This window comes from Taudactylus pleione, unplaced genomic scaffold, assembly GCF_031769625.1.
Source record: "Taudactylus pleione unplaced genomic scaffold, aTauple2 ptg001573l, whole genome shotgun sequence".
Classification (NCBI taxonomy): domain Eukaryota; kingdom Metazoa; phylum Chordata; class Amphibia; order Anura; family Myobatrachidae; genus Taudactylus; species Taudactylus pleione.
Window position 1 is genome coordinate 6,505,647 of NW_028285970.1, and position 22,087 is coordinate 6,527,733.

A 22,087-nucleotide genomic window follows, 5' to 3' on the forward strand; every position below is an offset into this window, starting at 1 on the left:
TGGTTGTGTTTTATATATATATATATATATATATGTGTGTGTGTGTGTAGGATGCCTATACTTCCACAATCATTAGGTTACCTATAACTCCACGGATGGGAAGCCGCCTGGGAATTACAGAAACTGTAGGCTTTATCAATACATATTAAATAGTGGCTCTATAAACTAGAGTCATGTTCTGCAGCTTACATAGTGATAGTCACAATTCCCTAAGGCATTGCTTCTAGTATGGACCCTATACATGACTGGGGCCTTCTTGTGTGTCCACACATGTATATAAAGATATGTGCTTACACCCTCCTGGGGTGTTAGTTCTGTTCCCGTCAGTCTTTATCTACGGCGCCCCTTTTCGGGGGACCTTATTACTATTATTATTATTTACAACTACACTCCAGTAGCGCACTTGGTAGCAAACATACAACAAGAATGCAGGACATATATATGGCATTCTGATCTCCTGGTGCAGGAGTCTGACAAGTAAACTTACTATGTTGGCACTAACTCTTCCTTTCAAAGAGATTGCCTTCTCATGCAATTATGTTTGTCGGTGTGTACGTGGGTATATATATTATACTATAACCGTTCCTTGTATGAATATTTCCTAAGATATGTCCCTTCTTTACTTGGGATAACTAACACATACTATGTCTATGTATAGGTACCCTTCTCAGTATCGATTCTGGTACTCCATATTATTGTCTTGTCGCATATCTCAATAAAAGGAGTCTCTAAAGGGCCCCTAGGTACATTTCTATCAGTACATAGAGAATCCAGGTTCTATTCCATCCTCAGGGCTTAATTAATTAAATTACATGAAGGCCTATGGCCACCCGCTGATATAGGCAGGGTCAGGCCTGGGTTGTATTAGATTGGTGGGCATAATATGCACTTCACCGTTATAAGTGTTAATGTAAGGATACTTACACTAGCAGACTGTTTTTGGGGTATATGTATAATCTCTATATGGATACACATCCCTAATGGAACATGCTCAGGTATAGAGTCCTGTTGTACGACCTTCTTGTCTCCACTAACGTTTTGCTAGTTTCTACAGTATTTTCTACTGCACATCTCCAGACTGAAGTCCGTGCTGTAGACATTGGTCTCAGCCCACTGAAGCTACTCTATACCTAACGTGGCAGGTTACTATGTGATGGAAAAGGTCAGTGACATTCTACATAGCGTCCAGAAAGCTTCTGGTCGCTCACAGGTAAGAGCTTACTAATGCCTCGGAAGATGCTCCTATTTCATGCAACCTGACATACATAGCGTTATTCTCCCTTCCGCACCCTAGCTGCTGTCCTAGCAGCCATCCACTATTTTAATCAGGTGGCTCTACACTTTAGAGTTTTCCTGGTGTGTGGGTGCATAGTTCCAACATTGAGATTAGTGACACTATTCTACTGAAATCTGTGGGGGTTATGGACTGAAGCGCATCTCTGGGCTAGTGCACATCTTTACATTACAGTGTGACAGTCACTATGTTCTATGCAGGGGGCCTGGTTGGTTGGTTTTCCTGTTCAGTATCTGTTGAGATTTTCAGCACACTGACAGATGCCTGACTGGTACCTTCATAGTTGTCCTAGTGCTCTAGCCTTGCTGTATGGGATGCTTCCCTATATTGGTAGCGCTCCCTGGGTGGCTATTGCATCCATGCTCTTTTACCGCTAGGATATCCTGGTTGTTTTTTTACTATGTTCGGGCCAGCAGTTGCTACTGACCACGCACTTCCATCATGTTGGAAGTTGTTTGGAGTTTGTGGCTGTGGTTTTCTTTTCAGCTGCAGGGTTTCAGTGACTGTTTTCTCCCTCTGTTCTCAGAATGGGTTGTTCTGCTGTCTGACCCTCTGAAAGGAATTGTATTCTCAATCCTCTCGAATCCGCCTCATGTCCAGTGGGATCTCTACTCGTTGGAGACTTCTATGGTCTAACCCTTCCGCTGGTTAACAACCTTGTAATAGTTGGACATCTAGGATGGTTCAGGGTGACTGTTCGGTGTTGCCTTTTGCCTCCCTGCATACTCTTTGTTGGAGTTTGTGGACAGGATCAGCTCTGTATCTGTAGATTGGTATCGTTATACTTCCATCTATATGATTTAAGTCCAGCAGTGCTGGGATTCTGCTATCTGCGACTGTTGCAGCTTCCTGTTTTCTCGAGTTTTGTCTCGTGTTCCTGCCCTTCTCCTATGGATTCTGGTTGGGGTTCTCTGCTCCCTGCGCTCTGGCTTGGTCTGTTTCAGCTGAGCTTGCAGTGTTCTGATGCCTCTCATCTGCGGGTGTTCTCTGGCTAGTCGTTTTTTTTTTCCACTCGATTTACGCAGTAGGTTTTGGAATTTCTGTGACTGTTCAGCAAGGAGTTCTCATTGTCTCCTGGCTCTACGGCACTTGATCCTCAGCTCTTGCCTTTCCATTGGGCCTCCGTTTCTGGGCGGTCCCGGCTTCGGTTTTTCAGAAGGGTCAACAAGTTCTCCGCGCTTCCCACCCGGGAGGTTGGCTTTGGGACGTCCCCACTGTCTTGAACTCCAGTGTCCCCTAGTGGATGAAGGAGAAAACAGGATTTTGGTACTTACCGATAAATCCCTTTCTCCGATTCCACAGGGGACACTGGACGCCCGCCCAGCGAGGCGTACTTGCCGTTTTGTTTGGTCCTTATATGGTTGTGTGACTGCATGTGTTCCCTGCAGTGGGTTCCTGTGTTCTCCTTCAGTCGGTCTTGTTCCGTTCTGTGGTCTTCTCCTTCTCCTCATATTCCTTTTGTCCTCCGTCTCCTCTCGGGCTCAGTTCTTAAACTGGGGCTGATGGGGCATAGAGGGGGAGGAGCCAGTCACACTTCTAAATTATTTAAAGTGCCAGGCTCTACTCTACCACCGTCTATACCCCACTGTCTTGAACTCCAGTGTCCCCTGTGGAATCGGAGAAAGGGATTTATCGGTAAGTACCAAAATCCTGTTTTCGTGTGGGTCTGTGGTCCACGGTTCGCAGTTTCGCTCTTTGTGACCTTTGCGGCCTCAGAATCTGCTTTTAGTTGCAGGGTTTTGCAGGTTACTCAGGGCTCTCCCACCCGAGGGAGGAAAACTTTGGGATGTCCCCAGTGTCTTGATCTCCAGTGTCCCCTGGTGGATGAAGGAAAAAATAGGATTTTGGTACTTACCAGTAAAATCCCTTTCTCCGATTCCACAGGGGACACTGGACGCCCTCCCAGCGCTGCTTTACCTGCCATTGTGTTCTTTTTTATACATGTTGTATACATTACATTCTGTTATGTATGTTTCTATCGGCTTTTGCTGTCCTTGTTGTTTGGCTCCCTCTCCTCAGTTATGTCTTCTGATTCTGTTCCGTCTCCTCGGGCTCCAATTCTCTAACTGGGGCTTCTGGGGGACAGAGGGGGAGGAGTCACTCACACTTATAGCTTTAAAGTGCCAGCTCCACTCATCCACCCGTCTATACCCCAGTGTCTTGATCTCCAGTGTCCCCTGTGGGATCGCTCGGACTAGTACGTGCACATTTGCAAATATCGCCAGCAACGAGCGAACGCTTGCTAGCGACCGGGTCTGAATCAGGCCCCTAGGCCAACGGAGACCGCCTGCAACTTATGGAACCTAGCCTCTTACCAGGACCACATCCCCTGCCAGTCTGGTGCTGTTGTACATAGCCAAAGTCACAGTGGCCTCCATTTACTATCTGTGTATGTAGTCTCCCTAGATGACTGTCCCACATTGTGTGAAAGGGCTGGAGGAGGTACCAGTAACCGTTTTCTCTGCGCCCTGTTCCAGATTGCTGTCTGCTTCTAAGTCACCACAACAGCCATAAATTCAAAAGAAAAAAGATAAAATGATATACTGCTGAAGCAGACCAGTGAGAAAGCACCCTTGTCCAGGGGGCACTTCTGGAGGTCAGAACCTCCCCTCTCACTATCCCTGTAGGATGTGGTGTATTAGCCTGGAAGGATAAAAGATCATTTGATTTTATTTAAAGTGCCAATGTTCTTATTCAGGCTTAGTTTACATTAAAAAAATAATAATGAAAGCCCTTTTATTTGATCCTCCATTCAAGCCTCAATATTTCTTATGGATAAAAATATAACTGTACCACTGGTGATGATTCACTTCTTTTAAAATGAGCATTAATGTAAAAAATAGTTGAGAATTATTTTTTAATTGTCCCTAAAACAAGTTCTTTGTAATGTAGGATTGGATTCTGAAGTGATAATGAGGAAGAAGTCAACAGAAATGCTGGCCAAATTAAAAAATATTGTTATCCTAGATTCAGACAACGCAGCCCAATATAAAAAGGTATGATTACATTGTTTGTGTCATTCATTGATTCTGCTGCACATGCATATTTTGAGGGAGGTTGAGAGCAGTAAACACTGAAACAACACCAATGTAAATGATATGCCTGTAAATAAAGTTAAAAACAAACAACAATTGAACAACTCATTTTTATATTGTTATCCCTGCAGTTTAAGCTTGGTCCACACTATAAGATTATCTGTCCAATCTTGCTGGTTGGAACAAAAATCTGGTAATGTATGGTAGAAAATTAAAATCGACCATTTGTTCCCAAACACTGAAAAACTGCCAAAAATGGTTGTTCAGACAAATTAGATAAATCCGTTTCATTTAACCAATTTGTCAGAACGATAGTTTTTGTCAGTTTTTCAGGCATTTGGGAGCAAATGGTCAATTGCCATGTGCACCCATACGTTACCAGATTTTTGTTCCAACCAGCCTGATTGGACAGATTATCGTGTAGTGTAGACAGAGAAATGGAATTCATGAATTGTGCTACATAAGAATTATGAACTGTGTATTGTAACCAGCTGTAGTTGCTGTTGGTTACCGTTTGTGTTTAAAATCTAAAACTCTGACCACTTGCTGTTCTTCACATAGACGAGTGAGAACTTTGAGTCTTTTTAGGTAGAGGGATGATGAGAGGAGTCTCCCAAGCTGTGCATTGTAACTGTGGTGGTATACTTTACTTACATGCTAATACAAGTTATATACTCAATCGTGGCAGACATTGAAGAAAAAATTGTGCTAGAATTAGGTATGTTAAGGATCCAGCTGATGGGGTTCACCTTGACGTGGTGGATGGGCAGACATTTTTGCCAACACATGTACTTAGAACCTCACTTATACTCCATGTTAATTGTAGAGTTTATCAAAATTATTTTGACAATTCATTAGTGCTTAGACTGTGCACCTGCATGGTAGCACCTCTTATTATGTTTAAAATTATGGTATGCATTGGAACCCCACCCTTCTCTCCATGGGGGCTATTCAATTAGGTTGCCAAAAGTCGGAATCGGCGATAATTTATCGCCGATGACGTCATTTTCGCCTATTTCAATCATCCCCATTCTCAATTTCAAAGACTTCGCAGGTTTGAAGTCTTTGAAACAAAACGGGGATAACTTTTCACCATGTTTTACATGGCGAAAAAAAGTGCAGAATTGGGGTTTAGGGGTGCAGGCTTTAAAAAAATAGCCTGCACCCCTGGGAATAGCCCCTAAAAATGAACTGTGTCAAAAAAATTATTTTAGCTTTAGGGTTAAAAATAGGGAAAATAGGTTCAGAACTATTCTGTAAGTATGCGGAAGGTGTTTTCTAGAATAGGCAGGTGCATTTTTGCAGGATTTTTTAAAAATTACTTTAGGGACTTAAAAATATGCTAGTACCCTTTTTCATGTACCCCAAATTTGATGGGAACACTTTTGAAAACGAAAATAAAAAGTGCTCTTCTGCAACACTTCTTCATTGTCGGGAAAAAACACCTGCCGTGGCTATTTAAAAATGCAGAACACATTCTGCAGGGGTAAACGGGGGTACCCAGAGTGATCCCCCATGTCTGGACATCATTAGGGGGGTCCCAGGATGAATTCACGAAATTCCCCTATTTTTCCCGATACTTACCTTTCCGCAGGCCCCTGTTGTCACGGCTCCAAATTGAATATGGGGATAAAGCGGGCACGTGCCCGATACTTTCTCCCCAGAAAAGCTCCGATGTGGGGCGAAAAGTGCAGCACGGACTTTTTCGCTCCCTAATTGAATACGGGCCTATATTGATTCAAATAATATAAGGTTCAGTTTCCCATGTAGTAAAATCACACTTGTATATGTAATGTAGTTTATTTATCAGCAAATACATGCTATCATGAAAGGAAAGGTAGAAATATATAACTTTTAAAGTTAGCAATGTATACTGATGTGCTGTGTCTAAGCAAGGACATCTTAGGCATTTTGCACAATTACTAAATATCAGATGTATTCTTTGATACTTCCTTGTTTTAATACTATTTGTATTTCTATTTCAGGCTCTTTACATTACTGGAAAAGAAGTGTTTAGTTTTAAAATGTACTCCTTTGTTGATGCTACTGAAGGTGCTGCCTACAGTGATATGAATATAGTGGATAGCTCAATCTCACTGACCGTTGGGTGCATACAAGTCATCTTTGTTAACAAATTTGTTTCAGCAATTTTGGTAAATCAACTTTAGTTTACATGTCACTATTATATACTGTATGTGTGTGTTTGCGGAATTATTTATATGGTAGTATTAGCCAATCCTATTATCTATACTGTGCAGATTGTTATACTGCCATTCTAATTTCTTATAATTATTTATAGGCTTTTGTAAATAACTTTCAAGCAGCCAAGGAAGCATTGACTGAAGCCACAGTACACGCAGCAGAAAAAGCAGCAAGTGGTGTTAAAGAGCTTGCCCAGCGCAGTTTCCGACTTGCCTTGGATATTGACATCAAAGCCCCTGTTGTCATTGTACCACAATCTTCTACTTCTACAAATGTATTGGTTGCAGATTTAGGTCTCATCAACATAAAGAACCAGTTTTCCATTGTGACATTAAAACCCTGTAGTAATCTTCCTCCTGTGACTGACTGTATTACCGTGAAGCTGAGCGACCTCAAATTATACAGGTAGGTAATAAGAAATTTGAAGTATTGTTAGTTTTCACAAGAATAATGTTAAACTATCTCACCTAAAGAAACAGTGTCCTTATTATGATATATATATATATATATATATATATATATATACACAGTCAGGTGCATAAATATTGGGACATTGACAGAATTTTCATATTTTGGCCTCTATTCACCACCACAATGGCTTTGAAATGGGATAAACAAGATGTACTTTAACTGCAGACTTTCAGATTTAATTTGAGGGTAATTACATCCAAATCAGGTGAACGGTGTAGGAATTACAACGGTTTCTATATGTGCCTCCCACTTTTCAAGGGGCCAAAAGTAATGGGACTATCAACTCAAAAGCTATTTCATGGACAGGTGTGGGCTATTCCCTCGTTATTTCATTATCAATTAAACAGGTAAAAGGTCTGGAGTACATTCTAAGTGTGACATTTGCATTTGGAATCAGTTGCTGTTGACTCTCAATATGAGATCCAAAGAGCTGTCACTATCAGTGAAGCAAGCCATCATTAGGCTGAAAAATCAAAACAAACCCATCAGAGAGATAGCAAAAACATTAGGTGTGGCCAAATCAACTGTTTGGAACATTCTTAAAAAGAAAGAACTCACCGGTGATCTCAGTAACACCAAAAGACCCGGAAGACAACTGTGGTGGATGACAGCATTATTTCCCTGGTGAAGAAAAACCCCTTCACAACAGTTGGCCAAATCAAGAACACTCTCCAGGAGGTAGGTGTATAGGTGTCAAAGAAAAGACGTCACAAGAGTGAATATAGAGGGTTCACCACAAGATGTAGACCATTGGTGAGCCTCAAAAACAGGAAGACCAGATTAGAGTTTGCCAAATAACATCTAAAAAAGCCATAACAGTTCTGGAACAACATCCTATGGACAGATGAGACAAAGATCAACTTGTACCAGAGTGATGGAAAGAGAAGAGTATGGAGAAGGAAAGGAACTGCTCATGATCCAAAACATACCACCTCATCAGTGAAGCATGGTGGTGGTAGTGTAATGGCGTGGGCATGTATGGCTGCCAATAGAACTGGTTCCCTTGTATTTATTGATGACAAAAGCAGCAGAATGAATTCTGAAGTGTTTCGGGCAATATTATATGCTCATATTCAGTCAAATGCTTCAGAACTCATTGGACGGCGCTTCACAATGCAGATGGACAATGACCATGACCCGAAGCATACTGCAAAAACAACCAAAGAGTTTTTAAGGCTAAAAAGTGGAATGTTATGCAATGGCCAAGTCAATCCCCTGGCCTGAATCCGATTGAGCATGCATTTCACTTGATGAAGACAAAACTGAAGGGAAAATGCCCCAAGAACAAGCAGGAACTGAAGACATTTGCAGTAGAGGCCTGGCAGAGCATCACCAGGGATGAAACCCAGCGTCTGGTGATGGCTATGCGTTCCAGACTTCAGGCTGTAATTGCCTGCAAAGGATTTGCAACAAAGTATTAAAAAGTGAAAGTTAGATTTAGGATTGTTTAGTTTGTCCCATTACTTTTGGCCCCTTAAAAAGTGGGAGGCACATATAGAAACTGTTGTAATTTCTACACCGTTCACCTGATTTGGATGTAATTACCCTCAAATTAAATCTGAAAGTCTGCAGTTAAAGCACATCTTGTTTGTTTCATTTCAAAGCCATTGTGGTGGTGAAAAGAGGCCAAAATATGAAAATTCTGTCAATGTCCCAATATTTATGCACCTGACTGTATATTTAGAGAATTGCTCATATACTGTATATGATTAAATCACCGACTTAATGTGCCACCTTATCTGTGAGAGGTGGTTTTACAGATTTGGGGTTCCTTTTACCTTCAGTAACCTTCAACCACGCTTACTGATGCTATTTATCTCACTGACTCTTAAGTGCAAACTATACCATGATTATAGAACCCTCAGTTGTAAGAGATTAGTTTATGTCACTGTCATGCTCATTGACAAGCACCACTTACTGTACCTCTGGGTAGGGTGTGTAGCTGCTGCAGCACCTCTTTGCTTGTGATTGGGGTTGGTTCCTACTGAACAATTATTTTGAACCAGGAGTACAGGGTAGCAAGTAGTGCATTGACTCAGGACAGCCAAGGATGAGTTACAGTGGTAGCTTTTATCTGTAGGTCACAGGATTTTAGCAGGATATATAAGAAGATAGTTTTGCTCAATAGTAACTCTTAAAAGAGTAGTTACATATTGATGAAATGTAGTAATGATACACACTGGGTTTTGCTGCCCTTTCTACACATGTTTCACAGAAAGGTCGGCAGTGGGTAACCAAGCCAACTGTACCCTTTAACTGGTTTCATTTATGTTGCATGTTACATAACTTGGCCCTGATTTATACTTTTAACATTACTTTTAGAGGTATGAGTGTTTGTCCAATTTCCCTGTCCACCCACTGCCAGAGTGAGGGGATGTTTAGCCTCCTCTCCTCCCTGATTCCCCTAATTCAGGTTTATCTTTAAATCTCCCAACCAGTGTGTCTACAAGAGACCCCAGGGCATCTGGGTTCCTGCTGCTGTTATTGATTCCATGAATGCAGTCTTTCATCTTCTGCTGGGGCTGAAGTGCAGGGCTAGCTATCCCTTTCACCGAACCACCTGCTGGAATGGGTACTGAAATGGTGGTATAATGCTGATAGATGTGGCCCAATCCCCCGTGGACTGATGTAAATTTAAATAAGTTTTTTTATGACACATTTGAATTTTTTTTTTGTAAACATTTTATAATTTACTTTTACATAAGTGCACTTAGCAGCACAGTTTATTGATTAAGTTAAGGTATTGTAGCATCAGGCAGTACACTAAAACATGTCCTTCAGCATGTGCAGGGTGTGGGAAAAGGGGAAGACATAGCCACAGTGGTGCAAATAATACTACAGATGGAGTCCTGCAATTGTTGCAATCAGTCATCTTCTCCACAGATCATGTCACAAATGGTGCTCCTTCTGTAGATTATGAAATTGGTGACAAACATGGTAGGCTTGCATTCCTAAAATTGCAATTTGCCAAAGTTTTATATGTGCTTGAACTCTGTACTACCAATTGAGTTCAAAATGTTTGAATCTCTTTTATGTTTTTGTTTTCTTCACCAGAACAGTTTATGAAAATGGCTCATTACTTTCAGAAGTACAACTTCTCCAGCCATTAAACTTGAACATCACGATTCAGCGCAATTTGGCAGCTGGCTGGTACAATGATATTCCTGATATTAATATCGTTGGACAACTTAAACCCATGAATGTAGGTTTCCTTTGCTGCAGTTCTCTAAAGTGGATGTTAGAATAGTAGATCTGGAATGTCAATGTAATCTATGTTTTGAACTAACGTGAATCATTGGTTATGTTAATTTGCTTTAGCAGTTTTAGTTTTTGCTATTGGTGTCTGGAGAACCATATATCCCCTTATACCTGGCAAGGTCTAGATGGCTTGTGTTTAGTTTGGTGTTACAAGCCAGATGCTGCATTGTGTTGCAAATACCTGGCAGATTTTGTTAACTTGACAGTTCTGTTAGCGAAATGAAAAAGGTTACATTACAAGCTTTCAAAATAAATTACATGCCTGACACAATGGTCTAAATAACTTTGTTTAGTTTCTTGATATAGATAAATGGCAAACGTCCTGCTTTTATTTTTATTATTAATGTTTGAGCTCTATGAGAAAACTGTAAATCGGGAAGTAATCATAGGGAGAAGTTCAAAGGGCAAGACTATTATTATGCCGAACACACGGACTGTGGAATTGGCAGCAGTATTGGGCAGTTCTCTTGTTCTTGAAGCATGAGTGGCCCCCTTAACCACCTCATGTCTCATAATAATAAGCATCAATTGGATTATTGTATATGGTAGTAAAATGTGTGCAGTCCTCTTTAGAGTACACTAATGGGCCTCTTTTGCACCATAAGAGACCTGGCTTCTTGGATGTACATTTGTGGCCTAACTGGACTGTGCATGTTGCTCTGATGGATTGATTGGTTGGTGTGGGCATCGCTATCACTTGGGTCACCAGCAGCTTTATTATTTTACATAGAGTTAAAAGTTATTTGAAATGGGAGAGTCACAGTTATATCTACCTTTAAGGTATAACCTTCAGTATGTTTTCATTAGCTCCTGTAGCAGACGGTAGATATATTAACCCTTCATAGGTACAAAAAATTCAGGCTTGAACAAAAACCATGACAAAAATATTTTCAGATGTGTACAAATAACTTTTAATGTCTCTTGTAAAATTATCCGTACACAGTAAAATAGGAATTAAAAATCCAAAAGTATGTGGTCAAAAAGTCTGTGGTCCGTTTGTATGAAATTCAAAATGCGTTACAATATATTAAAAACAATAATATGTAGATGCCTGAATCGATGCATAATATGATTGTCTATGGTAACATATTATAATTCATTCAAGTTTTCTGAAGCATATTTTAAAGAGCCAACAAATATTGTTATAATGTGTGACGTAGCCTGATCATTGTTGTCAGAATATACATTTTGACATGAGTGCCACAATTGAAGATGTGTCAAATCATTATATAAAGCTAATGAGGTGTTCTTTGTTTTGGCAATGGCCAGCCTTAGATGTTACACTGTATGATTGACCAACCTGAAGCTCCTCCATGGCATTCTGCAGCAGCCTGTGGTCCCCAAGTAGCTCACTGCAACAGTCTGTGTTTTACACTATCTTTTGGCCTCCCAAATGCACCGTGCAACAGCTTGTGGCCCCCTAGTAGCGCCTTGTGTCAGAATGGGTTCCCCTAATAGCACCTTGCATCAGCCTGTGGCCCCATACTAGTGCCTTGCACAAGCCTTTGGAGCACTAGTAGTGAACTGCATATCTATTATCAGATACAGAACCACAACTCTGACTGCTGTAATAGCACAGTGTGTCATAACACTGTGGCAGTGAGCACCATGTGTTGCAGTGGGGCTGCCTATACTACTGTCTTAACAAAGTAAGTTGCTAGAAATAAAATGTTAGCTGCTCAATTTACATTAAAAGTTGTTGAAATGATAAATTGTCTGGATATGTATGATGCCACCCTTATGAAATGGGGTTCCTTTGTGATGTTTTGCTGTTCTTGTTCTTAGCTTATTCTGGGACAGGATGACTTGACAACTATCCTTAGGACTTTGAATGAGAATCTAGGAGAAACAGTGGAAAAGTCTGATTCGGAGAGAAATAATGGAAAAGGTGCAAGCAGTGGTGGGAACAGCACAACCCAAATTTCTTCAGGTATTTTTACATCTCATTCCATTGTAGATTTGAGTTTTCGTTACTTTGGCTGTCTGTATGGATACCCCAATGGTAAACATTAAACTAATAGCACTGCCCCTGTATGCTGTTTACAGTTTTGCATCTTTTAGTAAGCTGGCACGTGGTGCCTTGCACAGTTACCAGTCCCTGTCACCTTTTGTACATGTTTACTGTGCGTCTTAGTTTACCCTCCTGAAATGTACAAGGATGGAAAATTGTTTAGGATGTCTGTTTCAGAGCACAAGTGCTTTGCCTCCTTACTTGGCCTTTAATACTAATCGATTTGTACATGATGAGAGGTTTATTTGAAACTTTGGTTAATGATACTGGGCGGCCAAATACTAGTGTCTTGTATCTGATTATTTTTTTTGCCTTTTTCTTTTCAAATATTTAATATGTGTGGAGTAGTTTAGTGCTTATGTTAATGAGAATATACATAGATTATGCCACCTTTCTTGAGATGTGAAAAATTTATGTTTTGTAGCCTAGAGAGACATCAGCATTTGAGGTATTTTATGTAAAACCTAAATGCTTCTCTGTTGTCCACATTGAGATGCAATGTTTATTTAGATTTATTTTTGTATATTTCCTTATAGGGACAACTGTGGTGACAGCAGCTGTAGTTGAAACGTACACGTCTTCTAAAGTCAGGACAACCTTAAAGCTGGATTTCCAGTTTGACTCGCTCACTTTAAATTTGTACAGCTCCAGTTCAATCTTACCCCTGGTAATAATGCTCGGAATGGGAAGAGTGTGACCCCTCTTTTGTTTCTGCTCCCTCCTATAAATCGTTTATCTAACAGGCTACCCTTCTTTTAACAGACAAATGTCAATAAAAGAGATAGTGGTCTGAATCTTGCCGAATTCCAGTTGGGTCTGATTAAAACCGCTGTAAAAATGTCCTCTGATGGGTCTATGATCGCTGCAGTCAAACTCACAAACTGTATGTTAGATGATAAGAGACAAGCTGTCCAGAAAGCAACTCCAAGGTATTATGACATGTTTGTGTAATTGAAATTTTTATAGCCGACCTGTCAGTAGGTTCTCCGGCTTTATTGTTTTAATTTCAAGTTGAGCTGTTAGATTGCACTATTCTGATGGATGAGGCTTCCACTTGTAATCACTTTGCTGCTTATGTAGGCTGGAGGAAGCCTGGCTGGGTTGACCATACCACAGTCCGTAGTAATCATTGCTCTCTCCCAGGTGAACAGGATTCCTTAAGAACACCATATTTTTCAACACGAGAGTTGTCATTGGGATTATGGGTTAAATGTGTCAATATGGAAATAAAATAATCATGTTTTTCATTTAAATATTTCATATATATATATATATATATATATATATATATATATATATATATATATATATATATATATATATATATATATATAGCTAAAACTACTTATAGATTTAGCCAAATATGGAATATGCATTGTTTTGTATCTGTTTTAAGAATGCTGGAAATGAAGCGCGGATATGAGAAAAATGTCATGGTAGATGTCTGCTACAAGCAAGGCAGAGAAGGCACATTGCTGGATGTAATTGTCCGTGACATCTACTTGTGTGCCAGCATTGAGTTCCTGCTTACTGTGGCAGAAATATTTATTAAAGCTAATGAACAAAGTTCTGTTGCGCTGAAGAGCAGCAAGCAAACATCATCAACCAATAAGGAAGCAGGTAGGTTACTCCTTTTCTGCCATCACACATTTAGAACACCACAGACTTTAAGTGAATTTCTATTTTGTGTCTTTAGCTCCTACACAGCAGGTTTCAAAAATGGAGATGAATGTAGTGGTGAAGAACCCAGAATTTGTTTTTGTGGCGGATTTGTCAAGAGCAGATGCGCCAGCACTAGTACTTACAACACAGTGTGAGCTCTCCATTAATAACAGCCCAGAAGTTCAGCACATGACTATTGCTGTTAAGGACTTGCACATGAAGGCCTGTCCCTTTCTGCCAGACAAGAGAACAGGAAAGATAACCACGGTGAGATGATCTCATATGTTTTGTAGATTTACCTAAACAACTGTTATGACCGAGTTCAATAAAATAACTGGTTGGCTAACTATTAAAGAAGATATCCCCTGCCCTTATATTATTTTCTTTAAAGGTTTTATTGTAATGAGCATTTGCATGTTTGCTTCATGGTACACATATTGGTTCTCTATTCCAAATACAGTAGCTGCCTTTTCATAATATAACCTATTACCAGTGGCCAAATTGTAGACATGGACACTGTTGGGAATAGCATATACCTCTTGGGGAAAAACAATCTTTTTTTTATGCACTTGTTGGCAGGGGGTTATCCAGCCCTGTGTGCATTTAAGCAATCCAGAGTTATTGATTTACTTATCTTGCATGTGATTCAGCCTTGGCCTTATTTACACTTTACAATTGCAGTCAGGTAGGGGCGTGTGTTTACTCCTCTGTCCATGTACTACCAGGATACCTCTTATTCACCTTGGTGCCACTAAGATGAGCACATATATTTAGCTTTAAATCTCCCAACCAAATGTATTCCAGTTGTCCTGCTCGAGGCTCGGGCTCTCCTTCCAAATCAAGTTGGCTCCAGAGGAATTTTAACAAAAGTAGCAGTTATTATTATTATCCTTTATTTATACAAGGGGTACGCAGCATCATACAACTTACATAAGCAAGAATAGTATGAACACAAAAAAGAAAAAAAGGTGACGCAGTATAAATCATTGCAGAACAAGTACAAGTTTTAAAAAACATTGCTGCATCAGCAGTCATAAGACCAAATCAGCACAAAGGTTTGGTGCTGTTGTTGGCAGTGAGGAGATGATGGTATAAGTGAGGAAAGGAAAAGCACAAGAGCGAAGAGGGCCCTGCTCGTGAGAGTTTACAATCTAAAGGGGAGTGGAAAACAGACTGGTGACACAGAGGGGAGAGAGAGTGAGCAAGGAGCATTTGGTTAGAATGCGAGTTGGAATGCTTTGATAAAGAAGCAGGTCTCGAGAGCCCGTTTAAAATTTTGTAGAGAGGTGGAGAGTCTGATAGGGAGAGGTTCAGTGGTGTGGAGCAGCACAGGCAAAATCTTGGAGGTAGGAGTGGGAGGAAGTAATCACAAGCCACAAAGGCTGTCAATTACTGTTGTACCACCACTGCTTAAGTGTACAAGCACCCTGCTGGCCCCACAACAAGTATAGGGTCTGCTGGTGCAAACTGTACCAGATGCCCAGCAATCCCTGTTTGCTCCCGACTGTCACTTCAATACCATTGGTGAGATACTTGAGATAAAGCTGTGTGACTACTGTTGTTACCATTGTGTTTAACTCCCGCACAACCACTTTTTAACACTGTTATTCTGTATGGCTGAAGTTCCCAAACTGCCATCACAGTCCAGGCTTAAAGGTGTTATGATCCACGGCAGTGCATCATCTTGGTGGCAGGTCCCAGCCGTATTAGGCAACTGGGATGCTGCATTATGCTTTGATTCCAGTTCCCGCTGTTGCAGTCTGTGTCTTTGCAACACATTACTGCATTCCTGCCTGTCAGTTTGTGTACAGAGCTCAGCTGCATACTATCCTGTGATTAGAGAGGCTAAGTTGCTCTGATTGGTCCCTGCTTCTGATAAATTACAGCCAGCCCTACACTTCCTGCCGGTGATATTGTCTGACTTCCGGAGTATGCGTTTGTCCCTGTGCTCAGAAGCTTGAGTTTTAGCTGATCTTACCTTGTTCTGCAGTTGCTGCATGCTGAGATTATTCTCCTGTGTCCGGTGCCTGTCTGCCTTATCAGTATTCGGCTGTGAGTCATTCTGTTCACGTCCTTGCTGTTTGGACTTCCCGGAGCAGTGACTTCTGCCTCCGCGGCCTACCTCTCTGCTGCCCGCGGCATTTACATACTGCAGCCCAGTCTTGCCGCACCAGTCTGTGTCCTGCCAATTCAAGCCAGCAGTAGTCTCTATCTTGCTACCTCCAACCTGTGTTCCAGCTGCGCCTGTGTTCACCTGTCTGCTCAGTCAGTGGCTTGTTGTACCTCGGCCCTCAAGGCTGCACCTCGGCCCTCTAGGCCACACTGTGTTGTTCATGTCATATCTCAGCCCTCTAGGCCGTACCTTGTTGTTCCTGTCGCACCTCGGCCCTCAAGGCTGTACCGTGTTGTTCCTGTCGCACCTCGGCCCTCAAGGCCGCACCGTATTGTTCCTGTCGCACCTCGGCCCTCAAGGCTGAACTGTGTTGTTCTTGTCATACCTCGGCCCACAAGGCCACTCCATGTTGTTCCTGTCGCAGCTCGGCCCACAAGACCGCACCTTGAACCTAGTCTGTAAATTCAACTAGTTGCCCAGCCACTTTATTATGCATTTCCTGTCTGTCCTGTTGTAGCCTGTATCGCGGCCCTGCCGCATCGGTTATCTAGCCTGTCAAGTTCTAGCCTGTAAATCCTGCAATACCACAGTCCATGACACTCCTGCTCTGCAGCTTTTATACATTGTCTAGATACTTCTTGCCTGATGACCTAGCTGCACCATAGTCCCAAGACATACCTCAGACCTTCATCATCTGCCGCTGCTAGTGAACCTTGTCCTTCAAAAGTAACCATCTGCCTGCAGCCTCACTCCAGCTAGTTCCATAGTGGAAGGACTGTCACCTCTCAAACCTGTCTTGTTTTCCAGTTAGCAGTCCTGCAGTCTTACACAACCGTGCGAGAACCATAACAAAAGGATATCCATGCTTGAGGCCAGATGGTTAAATCAAATTGACTGCGGTACTTATTAGGTCACTTGTCCTCAAGCATGGATATTCTCAAAATGTGGACTGTAATGGTGTAGTGTGGAAACCTCTGCTATATGGTAACAGCATAACATGGGGGGGGGGAGTGACATGAGCCTTCTCCGGGTGCCTTCGATCCACGCTACGGCTCTGGTTGCTGTAATATACCTTTAATCAGGGGGACACATGAATTACACAGGTTGTTATTTAAAAAATATCTTTTAAAGGGCAAAGCAACTTGCATGTTTACTATGTTTACTATTGTGTTCTAAAAATGTTAATTTTGTTCTTGTGTCTTGTTTGAATTGTGACTTAGTAATTAATGACACCGTCCAGCCATGTACTGTAATGATTTAAGCCACGTTGTAATCCTGACACGTTTGCTTTATTTGTCTGCAGCAGCGTTACATATGCTAGACTTGCCGAACTGGCCACTTGCCGAACTGGCCAGCCGATCCCAGCTCAGCAAGCCTAGCTAAATGCGTCTTCTTTTTTAGGACGTATTGTGCAAATTCCATCCAACTCAACATGAGCCCCTCAATGTTTTCATGGCCAAGGACGCCAGTTTTATTTGCAACTCCCCATGTCCATTATATCTGTATTGGATTAATGAGAGCATGGAATTTTCTCTTAGATCTATGAGGACACTGGAGAACACTTTGTATAGCTGATACTGGAGTAGTTCTGGCAGCACAGGCTTCTCATATCCTATACCCCAACCTTGTCCCAGGCAGCCAGGTTTTGCTGAGTGCCCAAAAGTTTTCGTCAGCTGCTTATGCAGCTGGTTCTATATCTTCTAGAATATTGTGGTCCCCTTTTTTACCTGGGGTGGACCAGCAGGATCCTCGGTTGTCCTTACGGTCTTTGAATGTCTTGTGGGCTCTACGGACCTATGTTGATAGAACTCGGCGCTTCCAATACAGGGTCACGTGGTTTGTGCTGAGTTTCGAGCAGGGTTGGTCCGATTCAATGCAAGCCATAGGTTCTTGATTTTAGGCGGTCATCCACAGGGCCTTCAACTTGGCAAACATGCATGTTTCAGACTAGATGACTGCCCACTTGCCTGGGTTGTTGAAACCTTTTAGGTGGCTCGGGGGATACATCGGCAGAGCTCCTTTTGCCAAGATGCACTCTGGACAACAGTGCACACCTTTATCGATTTCTATCAGTTTGGCACCTTCGCCTTTAGAGGTGCTAGCTGTGGGCAAAGGGTCCTATGCACAGCAGAGAAGTATTCCCTTCCTTGATGGAAGAAAGAGAAAATTAGATTTTGGTTCTTAGCTGATAAATCCATTTCTCTGATTTCATGGGATACTGAATGCCCACGCTTACTCTCCCGGCTTCGGTTTGTTGTTCTGGGCTACGCATTCCAGGCCCACCGGGCTTTGTTTGGTGGGTGTCTTCGGTGTGATTGGTTTTCTTCTTCCGCTCTGTCCTTTGGGCTTGACTAGTAATAACATGCTGTCTGGGGCAGGGGGTGTGGTACTGTACAGGAGGATCCTGTGCTGTCAGAACAGAGGGCCGGATTCAGACCTGCTCTCGAGCGCATAGTGCTCACAAGCGGGTCGATGGTGGCCCAGTGCGCACGCGCGGCGTGCGAGCCCTGGAGCGAGTGAGACCTTCACTCACTCAGGAGCTCGCAGCAAAGACCGGGCGGCTGTTGATCGACAGCTCGCCCCGTTTTGTAGGCGTGTAGGGGGGGTGGCTGTACAAACGGAGGCGTTCCCGAAGGAACGCCTGCTGTTTGTGGGCGGCCCTACTGACATCACTCGTGATGTCAGTAGTGGACTTCCGGCTCTATTAAAGCTAGAAGTCCACTTGGCATTGCGAGTGCTGAGACCCTACCACAAGGGTCTCCTCGCAATGCCGATGGTCGCGATAATCGCGACCATTGCCAGGCCACTCGCACAAGCTGCGTGTGGTCACCCACAGCTGTGCGAGCGGCCTGGAGGCCGGAATTTAAAAAAAATAGGGACGCCCTGATTCAGGGCGAGCTCACGCAAATAGCGTGCGCCTCTGAATCAGGCCCTGAGTCCTCCAGCACTAGCTTATACCCAGTGTTTCGCATATAATCAGACAAAAGGATTTATCAGGTAAGTACCAAAATACAATTTTTGTACTTAAGTTAAATCTTATTCTCTGAATCCATTGGGGTTCCCTCAATATCCACCGTTTTCTATTCTCTAATTCTCTCTATTCTACTTTTAAAATCTACCAAAATTAAATGGATTTTTTTTCCGGGGTGATATTTCTTTCTTTGTTTTGCTTATTTCTAGTTTAGTCCTATGTCGGTTAGCTAAAGAAATAACTGAGTTTGCAATGGGATGGGGATATATGAGGTCCTACAGGCAGCTACTGTATTCCTTATCAATGATTCTTTTTGGCTATGGAATGTTTTCACAGTGTCAGAGGAGTAAACAGGATTTTGTAAAACTGTTCTATGAGCCCTGATGAGGTACACAGATGTTTTTCCTCTTTGAAATGCCCAATTTATTTTGTGTACTGTTGTAGTACCGTAGACTTTATAGTGATTAATCAGATATGTGCATGAGCTGATAATGGATATCATTGGAAAGGGTTGGGATTGTTTTTAAAGCTCTGTACATCCTAGAGGGGAAAACTAAATTCCTATATTATCTATGTCACTTTTAAGGGATTTTTTGTTAAGTTTAAAAAGGCTTAAACTGCATATGCAATAATGCATTATTATAGAACATCTAGAGCTTTTCGTCATAAATTGGCATACTTACAGAAATTTAATGCATATATTTTGCACATTTCTTATTATTGTTTTTTATTTATTTTTTACAGATTCTACAGCCATGTGATTTTTTTTTCCAAAGCATTCAATCTAATGGTGGTCCTCAGAAGATAGACCTCTCCATTAAATCACTTGTGTTAAAGGTAGGCAATATTTCTTGTGTGTGATTGTTTTAGAACATGCATATTTATGTATGCTTTCCCATCAAACATACGTAGGTCAGAGTTCACAATTATAGTAAGTGTCACTGAATAATCGTTCAATTGCTAGACTAAATATTCATGTGTATAAAAAATGGATGTTAACATTATTCAAAAAATCATATACAAATTATTATTCTTATTATACAGGGTATGAAATATGTATGTAGAAGTGGTCTAGTGCGCTCCTATGTAGCACAATGCGTTATATGCTTAGGGGATGTGTATCATAATTCTAGGTGGGTCTGGATGGGGACTCAGATGCAGCCACAGACAATGGTGGTTCTTCCTTTACCACCTAATGAAATAGAATAAAGAGGGTATGTGTCTGTGCGGCGCAAGCTAGAGTCTGATGTTGCCTTATGAATAAAAATATTTAATCAACACAGTAGAAAAATACAGATAAAAATTAATAAAAATAGTTATCCATCTACAATAAGTATCCAAATGTGTTGATAATAGAGTAATACACAAAATAGGGCACATGAATAATTCAATAATTATCCAGGCTGACCACCAGGACCCGGGGATAGTTCACACTCGCACCCTTTTAGAGGGTGCTGGACGGCAATGCTGTCCTTGGATAGTGGTGCCATCTTGCCAGGTTTGATGAGGGTGGCTCCATTGCATTAGCGCGCACCTCACAGGCTGCTTAGTCAAAGTGTACCAAGTGCTTTGCCCAGGAATGGGAGTAGAATTTGTCAAAGAGGGGAGTACAGCCATGGCATAGGGGTGTGTAGCCTGTAGCTGCCAGCCTCTCCCACACATTACAGCAGCAGTGGTACAGTCCTGGCTGCTGATACAATCTGGCTGCTGAACTCCTGAGCTCTTTGGACCCTGCAGCCTGGGATCATCTGCTGCTGCTGCAGTCCTCTTCTCAGCTCCTCTCTGGAAGGCTAAGTATATTTCTTTTTCTATTGTTTCCTTGCTGTGGTGCCTGTGTTATTATTTGCAAGGGTCGGGACATTGGTTCTGCCTCCTAAAGTAGATCAGGTGGCTCAATGGGATTGTGCACATGTTCTGCAGATTTAGCATGCGATTGTCACAGGTTTTAATCCTATGATGGATTTGTTACTGCTCTACTGACGAGTCAGTGAGGACTATGATGGACTACGCCAGATCCTTTCAGGTACAGGGTGGTGGCTCTGACGACACAGACTGTGTAATGGTTAGCGTTATTGCCTCACTGCACTGCGGTTGTGGGTTCGATTGATGCTACAGCCCTACCTGTGTGGAGTTTGTATGCATTGATTTGGCTGTATTTTGGGCAATGTTTTTCCCCATACACAGGGTACCGAGCAGTTGCCCTGGGTGCTTTGTGTGTATAGGACCCGGTGAAGTGCAGGCATCTGGGGTGCTGCGTCCACCAGGGTGGGACCTGTGTGGGCTTGGGGCTCTCAGCAGATCAGTGTATGTTTAGTGAAGCTGGCAACGCTTCACAGGGAGGCCAAGTTCAGGCTTGGGTATTCCCTCATCTTTGGCGCAGGCTTCTTTCCCTCTATAGGGTTAATTTTCCAGCCATGCTATGTCTTACCCTAGCTGCGTGCTTTGCAGCGTGCTGCGTCACAATATACTTCAGGATTCTCTGTTTTGGCATGCTTTTTTAGGAATTCTCTGCTGTGCGAGGCACAGGTGTTGGGTGGTCTTGGCGTCTTCCTCCTGCCAAGGCCATGTTAGACGTTTTGCATGCAAAGGAACTGGCGAAGATTTGCGCTGTCCCAAGGGGTGAGGACCTACTGGATTCCCAAGCGGTGGCTGTGGGTCTGTCCAAGAGTTTGGCGACGGAAAGTCATTACTTCGCCTTCGGCGTATCTCTCCAGTCTCATCAGGGAGGCCTAGGAGACGCCAGATTTAGAGGTCTCTGTTCCTTGCACATTTGCTTCCACGGATTAGGTATCCGAGTGGAATCACCGTGGTTGTCGATGCCGCAGCCGTTTAGCTCAGCACACACCCCTTCCTGTTCGGGGATCAGCGTACTTTAGGAATCCGCTAGCTACAACTTGGAGGGTTGTCTCCGGCCTGTTTTAATGGGTTCTAGGGTCGTTATCCAGCCTTGGCGAGCCTCAACATGGGTGGCATGTGCTTTGGTCACTTCTGCTGACAAATGCGTTGCAGGGTTTTTGAGAAAACTAGATCTAATTTTTTTTCTTTTAACACAATATTAAATATTTAGTTA

At 42.3% G+C, this 22,087-nt stretch overlaps 1 protein-coding gene across 1 annotated transcript in view; it reads left to right on the forward strand.

Annotated features, from left to right (window-relative positions):
• VPS13A (vacuolar protein sorting 13 homolog A) overlaps positions 1-22,087 on the forward strand; it is a 314,889-nt gene that overhangs the window by 150,847 nt on the left and 141,955 nt on the right. The window contains 10 exon segments of the mRNA XM_088464073.1: positions 4,187-4,290; positions 6,315-6,482; positions 6,629-6,936; positions 10,057-10,204; positions 12,046-12,190; positions 12,808-12,938; positions 13,034-13,200; positions 13,668-13,891; positions 13,968-14,200; positions 19,762-19,854. Of these exon segments, the coding sequence (XP_088320199.1) occupies positions 4,187-4,290; positions 6,315-6,482; positions 6,629-6,936; positions 10,057-10,204; positions 12,046-12,190; positions 12,808-12,938; positions 13,034-13,200; positions 13,668-13,891; positions 13,968-14,200; positions 19,762-19,854 (1,721 nt within the window).